Source organism: Athene cunicularia (genome assembly GCF_003259725.1).
Source record: "Athene cunicularia isolate RWA chromosome 15 unlocalized genomic scaffold, athCun1 chr15_part1, whole genome shotgun sequence".
Classification (NCBI taxonomy): Eukaryota; Metazoa; Chordata; class Aves; order Strigiformes; family Strigidae; genus Athene; species Athene cunicularia.
In genome coordinates, this window is record NW_020799121.1 from 14,901,041 (window position 1) to 14,910,840 (window position 9,800).

Consider the following 9,800-nt stretch of genomic DNA (forward strand, 5'->3'; position numbering starts at 1 on the left):
TTTTTTTTTTTTTTTTTTTTTTTTTTTTTTTTTTTTTTTTTTTTTTTTTTTTTTTTTTTTTTTTAATAAAGACAGAAAAGGCTTAGGACAGGTGGAAAACAACGTCATCTGCTGTCAGATGAAATCTCCACGAGCACGATTGATACGGCACTGAAAGCCATACTTGTGTTTGTTCAGGATAATGGATGCAAAAGGGGCCAACATTTAATTATCTGTGCACAATGTATTATTTCAGTAACTCCCTAACCTCACAACTGTGAAACAAAAGGTGCAGCAGTGCTATATTAACGTTGAGCTGCTGCAAATCGAGGGTGCCGGCAGCCGCAGCTGACCCACTTCTGTCCCCGGAAAGGGAAGGGCCCTTAGGTTCACTGTTTCCCTCTTACGAAAGTAGATCTATAAAATAAAAATACTTGGGAAACGAGAGGTCGGAGCAGAAAACAAAAACCCACTGTGGTCTGTCCTACGCTGTACATCGTGTTTGAACTTTGCATTAGCACTCATCCATTTGTCAAAGGCTTTCTAGTGTCTGGCACCGTGCTTATTTATTTATTAATGCTTTTTATTTTGAATGACTTCCAAACAAAGAGCTGATAAAACAAAAGGTCCTTTTATTAAACCCGGGACAAGATTGGTGGAGTTGATGGGTTCCCTTGGATGCTTGGGGAGATTGAATGTAGGCCCCAGCAGAATTCTTTGTGTTTGCATAGGTGCTTCTAAAAATTATGTGCGACCCGAGGTAAGAATAATCTTAAAGCAATATGGAGTTACTGAAACCAGGGAGTCAGTTCTGGCTCCTAGAACCCGCTCTTCGCCCAGGAACACGATGCTTGTTTTACAGAGAGTCCTTGTTCTGAGTCCACAGCCATTTTTCTGTGTTTAAATTAATTCCTGGTTTTATGTTCACCAAGTTTAATTGGTAGATTCCAAAACACGACAGCAAATAAAATCTGTTAATCCTTTAGCCAAGGGATGAAGGAACGCTGAAATATTTCAATTGTTTCCTTGCAGGACCAGCTGAAGCAGTGCTTCTCCAGGCAGCCCCCGGGAGCGAAGGACACGGACACGCTGGTGCAGGAGCCCGACAGCCAGTACGGGACCTGGAACGAGCAGCGGCACAGCGGGGACAGGTAAGGGGGAGCCGGGTCCCCGCCGCCCCGCGCCCGCGTCTCTCAGCCCAGCAAGGAGAAAGACCCTCGGTCTGGGTGCGTGCGTGTGCGCGTGCTCGGCTCGTCTGCACTGCCCGCTCAGTCTCGGTGACTGTGCAGTTTCCTTAGTCTGTAGGTGAAGAAATATTTCTTCCATATCTGCAAATTGCAGTAAGTTTTGAAATTTAAACTCCATCCTCCAGTGAGAACGTGGCATCGCACTTCTATAAGCAACGACAAAACCTGCTTGGACTGGAAATAGATTTAGCCAGTCTGGTGGTGAGCAAAACACAAGCGAGATGCTGCTTTTTTAGTGCTAAAATGGTAGAAAGAAGATATGGGGAAAAAACAGGTTTTCTCAGTAAATACACCACATGGCTTTGACTACGTAAGCGTAGGTAAGAAAACTTTTTTTTTTTTTTATGCTTTGTGCTTGGAATTATAATTATAAATGTACGTTTTCACATTTAGAAAGTGCTTACCTGCTTGTGTGGCGTGTGCCTCTGATGCCTTCTGGGAGGGCTTGTCTAGAACGGCCTGATCTCCTCCCTCGCAGGCAGGTGAGGAGGTCTCTGGTTGTGGTTAGGGTATGCTAACAGGTTGGGGGTTTGCTCTGTATTTTTATCACTTCGGGGCTCTCCCATCCCAGTTTCCTTGGCAGAGCCCCTTTACGGGGCTGCTCCGCACACAGCGCCGCCTCCGACAGCCTCGGTGTGTTCCAGGGATCCGCGGGGCGCCGTGGCCACCCCTCATCAGCTCTGGAGCATTTTAGTGGGGTGAAATGGAGGATGAAATGGAATATGGGTTGAACGGAAGCTTTTATTACTGACACTTTCCTGTTATTAAAGCGATTTAACGACATAAACCTAGAGCACTGAAGTGTGAGGGTTTTTTATAACTTACACCTGTTGTGTAAATTGTAGCTTGATCTCCACTGTTGGAGGCAATATTCTATCTGCTCAGTGTAGTATGAAAATAGCATCTTATCTGGGTTGGTTTTTTTGGTTTTTTTTTTTTTAATGCTGTACTTGTAGAGATCTTACAGCAAACATTAATGTCAATTATGCTTGGTGTGTTCTACACTCGAGAACTGCGTGTTATAAATATTTTATTGCTTATGAAATCGGGGTAGCTTTCAGCTTGAAGTTCAGCGAGCTAAGTGACGCGCCAACAGTGGCATCCAAGTCTTCTGTAAAATTAACTTTGATTTCAGTATGTTGTAGACACTTTCTGAAATCAGTTTCTTAACAAAGGTGCTTGTCTCGGCTCCAAGCCAGGCAGCATTTGAGTCTTATCTCAAACCTGGAGGATTCTTCTTGATTAGAAAAGCTCCACCTGAAAGTGCTGAAGCGTTGAACTCGGTCCCCATGTCCTGGAATTTTGTTACCACTGTGAGAAATATTATTGTTGCCTTTGTTTACAGCGTAGCGGTGACAGTACAGCGACTTTTCAGCGTTTTGCCACGCTCTTGCTCTGCTTTAGCTTGACTTAACGGTTCGTTGTGGGGAATTACTGGTGTATTAATTCAAGCCCTTGGAGAGGACTGAGAGTAACATCCTTTTAAATATTAAATGAATAATGGAAATTTTCCTGGAATATATTGAGACTGCATTTTGTTTGCAGTTTATTTTTTATGAAGTAGGAGGCCCTTGCCAGGACAAGTGCCGACATTCTCCTCCCCTTGCCGTGGGTGATTCCAGCACGTCTCTGCGGCCGGCCGCCTCTGATAACTCAGCTTTCCTGTTTCCCCTGGCTCGCTTCCCTTGGCTCTCGCCGGCCGTGGGGTCCGTGGGGCGCTCCGGGCCGTGAGCTGACCCCCCTGGGCCCGGGGAGGGCGGCCGGGGAGCACCGTGGCGGCAGCACCGGCCGCGGCTCCCTTGGAGGAGCTGCCGCACTCCGGCAGTTTCCATCCCTGGAGCGATTCTTTTAGCCCGTTTGGGAGCGTTTCAGTAACGTATCTGTGAATGAACTCATTTTCTCCGAGAGAGGAGCGGAGTTTTAAAATAACCCCCCCTGACTACACAGCACCAGGATAAATGTGGTGGTTTTCCTAAATAAGCTGTTAGGGAGGTGGAGGAAGGACCAGGTTCAGCCAGAACTAAGTTGCTGCTGGAATAAGCGCAAGGGGCTGCACTTGGCTGTTGCAGTGGGCTTTGGCAAATACCCGCTTAGGAGGGAAGGAGATGGTTTAATTTGGAGGTGTTAATTGGGTTTTTCTTCGCTTATCTAAAAGATTGTTATTTTCTTTTTTTTTTTCCTCAAGTGCTTTAGTAAGCTCTTCCAAGTTGACATCATAGAAAATTCTTACTTTGGGATCAGGACAGGCTTCATAACGCAAAACAATCCTCTGTCATAGCAAAGGGACTGTGCGTTCTAGATCATGGATTTATACAGGCCTGACTTCATAAGGCTGTAGCCCTTCGTTTCTTCAGATCCTTTAAGCAAGACTAGAGCTTTGAAAAGAAAAACCCACTGTAGTGTATCAGCTACCCCCTACAGGTGGGACTTTGCAGTTACAGAATATAAAAGGGCATTTTTGTGTGGATGCTGCTTCTGTGACGGCTTAGGCAGATAGCGAGAGCTGCATTTCATTCTAATCCCTCGGCAGAGTTACTGTAAACAGTAGAATTCCTTTAGTTTTTGACTCCTGATTTCACACGATGAAGCAACGCATTTTTTTATGGCCTCTTGGCACTGTCTTGCTAAAACTAATTATATTTAATTGCAATAGAAAATGAAGCTTGATCTTAGTTTATTGTCTATTTGTGATAACCATTCTGCTGATATTTGCATGCACCACATGAAGGATAATTTTTCAGAGGAGCAAGTGTCTGTAAATGACACTTGTTGGAAACTGTGGGTAGGTTATGGATATGCTCATAAAACTTGAAATCTTAATGAAGTCGTAGAAGAAGATTCGTAGTACATCCCAGTAATGAGGACTGAAAACATGTTTAAAATTTCGATATTTGACCATTATTCTGAAGGGAATTTCCCCCCTAATTTGCTGTTCAGATGGAAAGAATCCGCTGCGTGTAGCGGTGTTTGCACTCCAGCCATCCTTGGGATGAGCTGGGCCACAGCGAGTCGTGGTAACGGCGCTGTCGTGGTGCGAGAGCTCGGCAGGAGAATCCGTCAGACAGGTTTGTGAATGAGACACCACCTGTCGGTGCAAACGCATCTGGCTTTCCCTCGTAGCTTACTCTCTAATATTTCAGTTTGAAAAACTGTGCTAAGTCCTATGAGCCGAAGCCCTGGGATGTAGAAGGGAAGAGATACGCAAATCATCCAGGACCCTTTTAATATACATTTTATTTCCGTGAAAGGTGATAAGCGTGCAGATTGTCTTTCGTCTCCACGTTCTTCCATATTCTAGTGAATCTAAAACCTAATGCTGCAGATACCACGTATCATTCGAAGCAAAAAATGCTAGACAAGAACTTCCCCCCCACCCTGGAGCTCATTAGTAGCATTTCTTAATTATCCTGGGGCCCACTGCTGACAGAGGGAAGAGGCATTTGCTCTACTCATGTGCTGGAAACCCTCCGCGCAGCGTTTGCAGTGCCAGACTGGAAATGATATCATGTGCTGCAGCTTGATGGAAGTTGTTAGCCAACAGCGGTCTCCTGAGTGTTTTCCCCCCAGGATTGCTGTCGCTGTGGACTGGACCAAATACTAAAATCTGCCGTTTTAAAAAAGCGCATATAGTCATAACACATGTCCAGATTTGTTTTGGTTTAGAACAGTTTTCCGGGATACTTGCTCAGGAAGAGGTGCTTAGTAACAAAAGATTCTTGTTAAGAAGAGAAGAAAAATCAAAACCCCTTAGATACTTGAGGTTTTGTTTTTTAAACTATAAACTCCTAAAATTAGAAGCACGACAGCCCTGCTTTTGCTGACGGCAGAGCCTGACTGTGTTTCCTCCAGTCTCCTGCTGTTGGAAGGCATCCTCCAACCTACGTGATGAAGGGACACAGGTGACTGCCTGCAGCTTGCAGTCCTGGCACTACAGCTCCTTTCTGTTCCTCTCGGTGAGGGGAAGGTTGCTGGGAGTACCTGGGGGGCATCACGCAGTGGGGCGCAGGTCCTGCCCCCCTCGGTGCTCTCCCCAGGCACCCCAAAGCCTCTGCTTGGGCAGCCCAGCCGTCGGGTGCCACCTGCTGCCCCCCTCTCCCCTCAGCGCTCTCCAGTGTCCCCCAGAAGTAAAAACCTCTGGCTGGACGCGCAGCGCGCCCTGAAGCGTATCCCGCAATAAAACGGGCCAGTTTAAGCAGCTTTTTTTAAGCGTCGTGCTCTTTCTCTCGTCCCATTTGTGTGTGGATATTTGAAGGAGCCTTTGTGCCGGGGAAAAGAAACCCCAAGCAATAAAAGCACGTTACAATCAAATTATTACGATTTATCTGCATACGTGCGTTAGTCAATGCGCCGTAAATCCACGTGGGTAAAAAGCTGTGACAGAGAAAACCAGCCCTTGCTGCTGGTACCTGCTGCCTCCAGAGATGCTGCTGTCACCTGCGGCTGTAATTTGAGTGCGACCTTTATTTATCGTCTGCTGGGTATGTGTGATCCGAACAGGACTTGCGCGTGTATTGGTTCGCCCCGAAGTCTCAGAGATTTCATTTTAATTCACAGCTTTGTGCCCGAATCTCCTTCCTCGGAAAACGATGTCATTTCCCCGAGAAAGCAACCTCCTAACAGCCACCCGTCGTCACTGTCCTCTCAGACAGAACCTGCCTCCCTGGTTGATCACCATGACTTCTCCAAAGACCAAAGGAGCACGAGTTTGGACCGTTCCAGCACTGACATGGACTCCACAGATGGGACTGATTTACCTCCTCCGGGAGACACCTACCCTGATGAAAAGACGACGGATTTCTCTTTCATTGATGTAAGTTACCCTCACGGGAAACAGATGTTCTCCTCCGGTGTTAACTGTGCTGGTACCTGCACTAATGGCAGCAAGGCAGGGTCTCCTGGAAACTTTGCACTCAATCTTCCTTTTATCACATTGAATTTTCCCAGCTGACTCGCTTCCTGAAAAGCTCAAGATCAGTGCGACGAAGTTCTTTGAGTTCCTGCAATGCTTAGGTTCCGAGAGATTCCAAAAAGCTCTTGGCCTCAGAAAATGCCTGCCAGTGCCTTAATAAAGTTGCTCTTTCTCTTTCTGCCCCCTCAGTGAGCTGTGACAGAAGAGTTAAATGGTTCTGTGAACGTGGGAAACGTAATTAAATAACACAAATAGCTGGTGGCTGCTGTGCTATGAGCCACGCAGATTTAAGGCTATGAAGATTTACTAATATTTTTCTTATTTACAGTTGGCCTCTTTCTGTAGGAGCTTACAGTTGCATGCGAAGTGGGTTTTTCCACCCTTAAGTATCTCGCAGCTGGTGGACGATCAGTAATTTCTGGCCATACGCTTAGGTGAGGTTTAGTGTGCTTTGGAAGCACTAACACGACCGTAGTTTTTCAGTAGAGCATCTAGGAAGCATTGCTTTTTTCTTTAGGGTTGGGGCACCTTTTTTTTATTTATTTTATTCTGAGGCACCTGATGGCAGTTTTACTGGTAAGTGCAAGGTTCCCAGCTTAAGCGGATGGTGCACGTGCTGGGGAGGGCTCGGAGCTGCCTCGCCTCTCGCAGTGCCTCGGCTCCTTCTGAACGGAGGAGTCTGCTCTGGGCCGTAGGAAGGTGCCGGCGGGTCTGTGGGTCTGGTGCTGCAGAACTGACTGTTCCAGTCGGCCGGTCCCTGCGGGGGCTGTCGGCCCGAGCCTCCGGCCAGCTCCGCTCCCCGCTGCTGCCGCCAGCCCTGGGGAGCCGCAGAAGCCTGCGTCCAGCTAGGGCCGGTGCTGCTCTCGCCTGCCAGCCCGCTCCGGCTCCGGAGGGGAGGCCGCCTTTGGTGGTCCGTGGCTTTGGGATCCCCGCCGGCGTGTGCCGTGGGCACGCTCTGTCAGGATTCCTTCCCCACGTGCCCCCGGGCTCCGAGGAAGCGTTGGGAGCTGTAACAGGGGGTTCTGCAGGCAGCAGAGGTGCTGTGCTGCTCCCTGGACAGCTAAAGGGATCCCTTTAAAACAGGAATAGCTGCGAGGACAGCTGGCAACATGCTGGTTTAAGGAGCAGTTTATTCCTAGCCTGAACTCTCTTGAAAAGAAACAAAACCACATCTTCCAAAGCACAAGAGGAGGCTCAGTGATGTTTGCTGATTACAGGCAAGTCTCTAAGAATAAATTGCTTTAAATAAATACATAAATTACAGCCCCTTCTTTTGCTCTGTAAGTGTTCCTGCCTTACTGTGGCGCACAAAAGAGGTGGATGTGTTTGAAGTGGCTGATCGCAGAAGCGCTCTGAATGCCGTGACACTCAGCTTGCGCTCTCCTCGTTGCTGGTGAGGGGCTTGAAATTTCTGCGGATGGCAGCGCAGCCTTCTGAGGGTGCAGAGCCTCATTTCTCTGCTCGAAGCCTTCAATTTTAGGGGACAGGACACAGAGCAATGAGACCGCATCGCTCCGCTACAGGAGTATTTCGTGTAGTCGCTCTTTTCAGATCCAAATCGCCTTCCTGGCCTTCGGCTGTTACCAGCTAGCAAGGCCTGTACTCTTAAAACACTCGCTGAACCAAAAATCCTATTTATCGCAGTTATTTTTTTATTAATTTAGGGAATACTGAAAATAATGCATGCAGATCAGCTGTCCACAGCCAAGCGAGATCAAAGAACCAGCCTTGCACCCAGTTAGCCACAATGGAGCATTTCCTCATCATAAATTCTCTTTAATACAGTTTTAAGTAACTACAAGAATAAGAATCAGGCAAATATATATAGTTAAACTGAATGGGTTAATGCATTAAAGTAGGTTGGGAAATCATTATGGGGGCGATGACTTCATTTTCAGGCTGTTTGAAAGTAAAGGCTTTGTTTCTTTTTATAGCAAACCACTGTTCTGGACTCCAGCGCGCTGAAAACTCGTGTACAGCTCAGCAAAAAGAGACGCCGCCGGGCTCCTATTTCCCACTCTCTCAGAAGAAGCAGAGGGCTGGAGTTTGAAAACAGGTTTTCTTTGACGGAAGAACCAGATAATACCTGGATGTTTAAAGATTCCACAGGTATCCCTCAACTGTCTGAAACTATTAACTGTAGTCAGCTCGCTTGCAGGGGCAGGAATTGCGAAGTGGTGTAAAGTGCCTGTTACAACGTCAGGGTTTAACGGGAGCTTCCTCGTCATCCTCCGAGCCAAGGCTTCCCCTCCAGTCCTTGGGGTGAGGGCACCTGCGGTAGCCAGACCTGCAGAAGGCCAAAGCCAAGGGGAGCTTCGGTGCAATTTCCTTTAGTTTCTGGCTGCTGACTTAAGAGAATTTTGTTCACCGAGAAAACACAGAGTTTGGGAACTGCTGCAGTTGGATCATTCTCTAGCATGTTCTTTATATCTAAGCCTGCGTGTTCTTGGTAAGAGCAGCTCTAATTGCTCATATTCGACAGGTGCTCATAAATATTCTTTCTTTCTAGCATCTGTAAGTACTACAGGACGAAAGAGGCCTGGTTAAGGATAAATCAACTCCTTCAAATCCGTTCTGCTAAAAAGTCCCCTCCAGGCCTGTCCTGTTCCTTAGGATGCAATAAGGAAAGTCACCGGGCGTTGAAAATCTCTGCTGACGGAAGGGAGTGCAAGGCTCAGTGCGTGTGCTTGTGCTGCAGATAACCTCCGCTCAGGGAATAGGGGGTATCGCAGGCGTTGCAGCCTGACCTGTAGAGAGGCCAGTGACGGTTTGGTAACCGAGGGGACCCATTAAAAAAGTCCGTTTTGTGACCTGCCATCCCTGCTTTCCTGTCAAGCCGGTGACCGCAGGGAAGAATGTGTGATCAAACGGAGCTCTGCTGTAGCCTCCCACTCGGTGGAAGGGCTGTTTTTTCTGTGTTGTTTTGGCGCACGTCTAACGGACCTAAAATATTTCAAGGCCTTACCTTGATAAGAAACGCTGTACTGGAAGCTGGAGTGTAATTATCGGCGAAGGCAACCACACCGTCGCGTCTTTCCCCGGAGGACTCAGACCCTTTGTATCAAAGCCCTGCTTTGAGCAGGGGAGGACCAGATAACTCTCAGATGTCCCTTCCAATCTAAATTAATCTCGCGTTCTGTGATCAGCTGAGATGTTTAGACACAGAAATACTCATTAAATTACGAGTACCTTCTGCTCCCTCATCTCTGTCAGCCAGAAATCTCTCTGTTGCTGAGTACTTAGTAGGTTGGTTGCTTTCATCTCTATTGAAGCGCTGAGCTCAGTGTGTTAATATTACTCTTAATACGTTTTTGAATGGAGGGAGAGGTCTGGTACATGGTACGGATGAAAAGGCTGCTGACTAATGGGGTTTTTTTTTTCCCCCCCTCTGCATTTTTTTTTTTTCTTTTTAAACAATTAGAAGAGAAGAGAACTATGCAACAGGAAGATTCCGATGAGGAAGACAAGACACAGCATACTGCGAGGTCATCTTCTGTCCAAGCTCAGCGGCTTCCCGTGTTCCCAGGAATGGATCACTCTGCTCTCAAGGTGAGCACGGGCGGGATGGATCGGGTGAGACTTCGAGCAGCTCAGCAGCTGCAGGTGCTCCCCGGGAGCAGAGCCAGGGAAACGTTGCTGAAGATGACTGAGGTGGTGTTGGGGCT

General features: G+C 47.5%; 1 protein-coding gene across 2 annotated transcripts in view; it reads left to right on the forward strand.

Moving 5' to 3' along the window:
- Positions 1–9,800, forward strand: part of KIAA1671 (KIAA1671 ortholog) — a 58,845-nt gene that overhangs the window by 47,432 nt on the left and 1,613 nt on the right. For both annotated transcript variants that reach the window (XM_026859423.1, XM_026859424.1), the window contains exons 6-9: positions 1,012–1,130; positions 5,781–6,036; positions 8,070–8,244; positions 9,557–9,684. In XM_026859423.1, the coding sequence (XP_026715224.1) occupies positions 1,012–1,130; positions 5,781–6,036; positions 8,070–8,244; positions 9,557–9,684 (678 nt within the window). The remainder of the gene's footprint in view (positions 1–1,011; positions 1,131–5,780; positions 6,037–8,069; positions 8,245–9,556; positions 9,685–9,800) is intronic.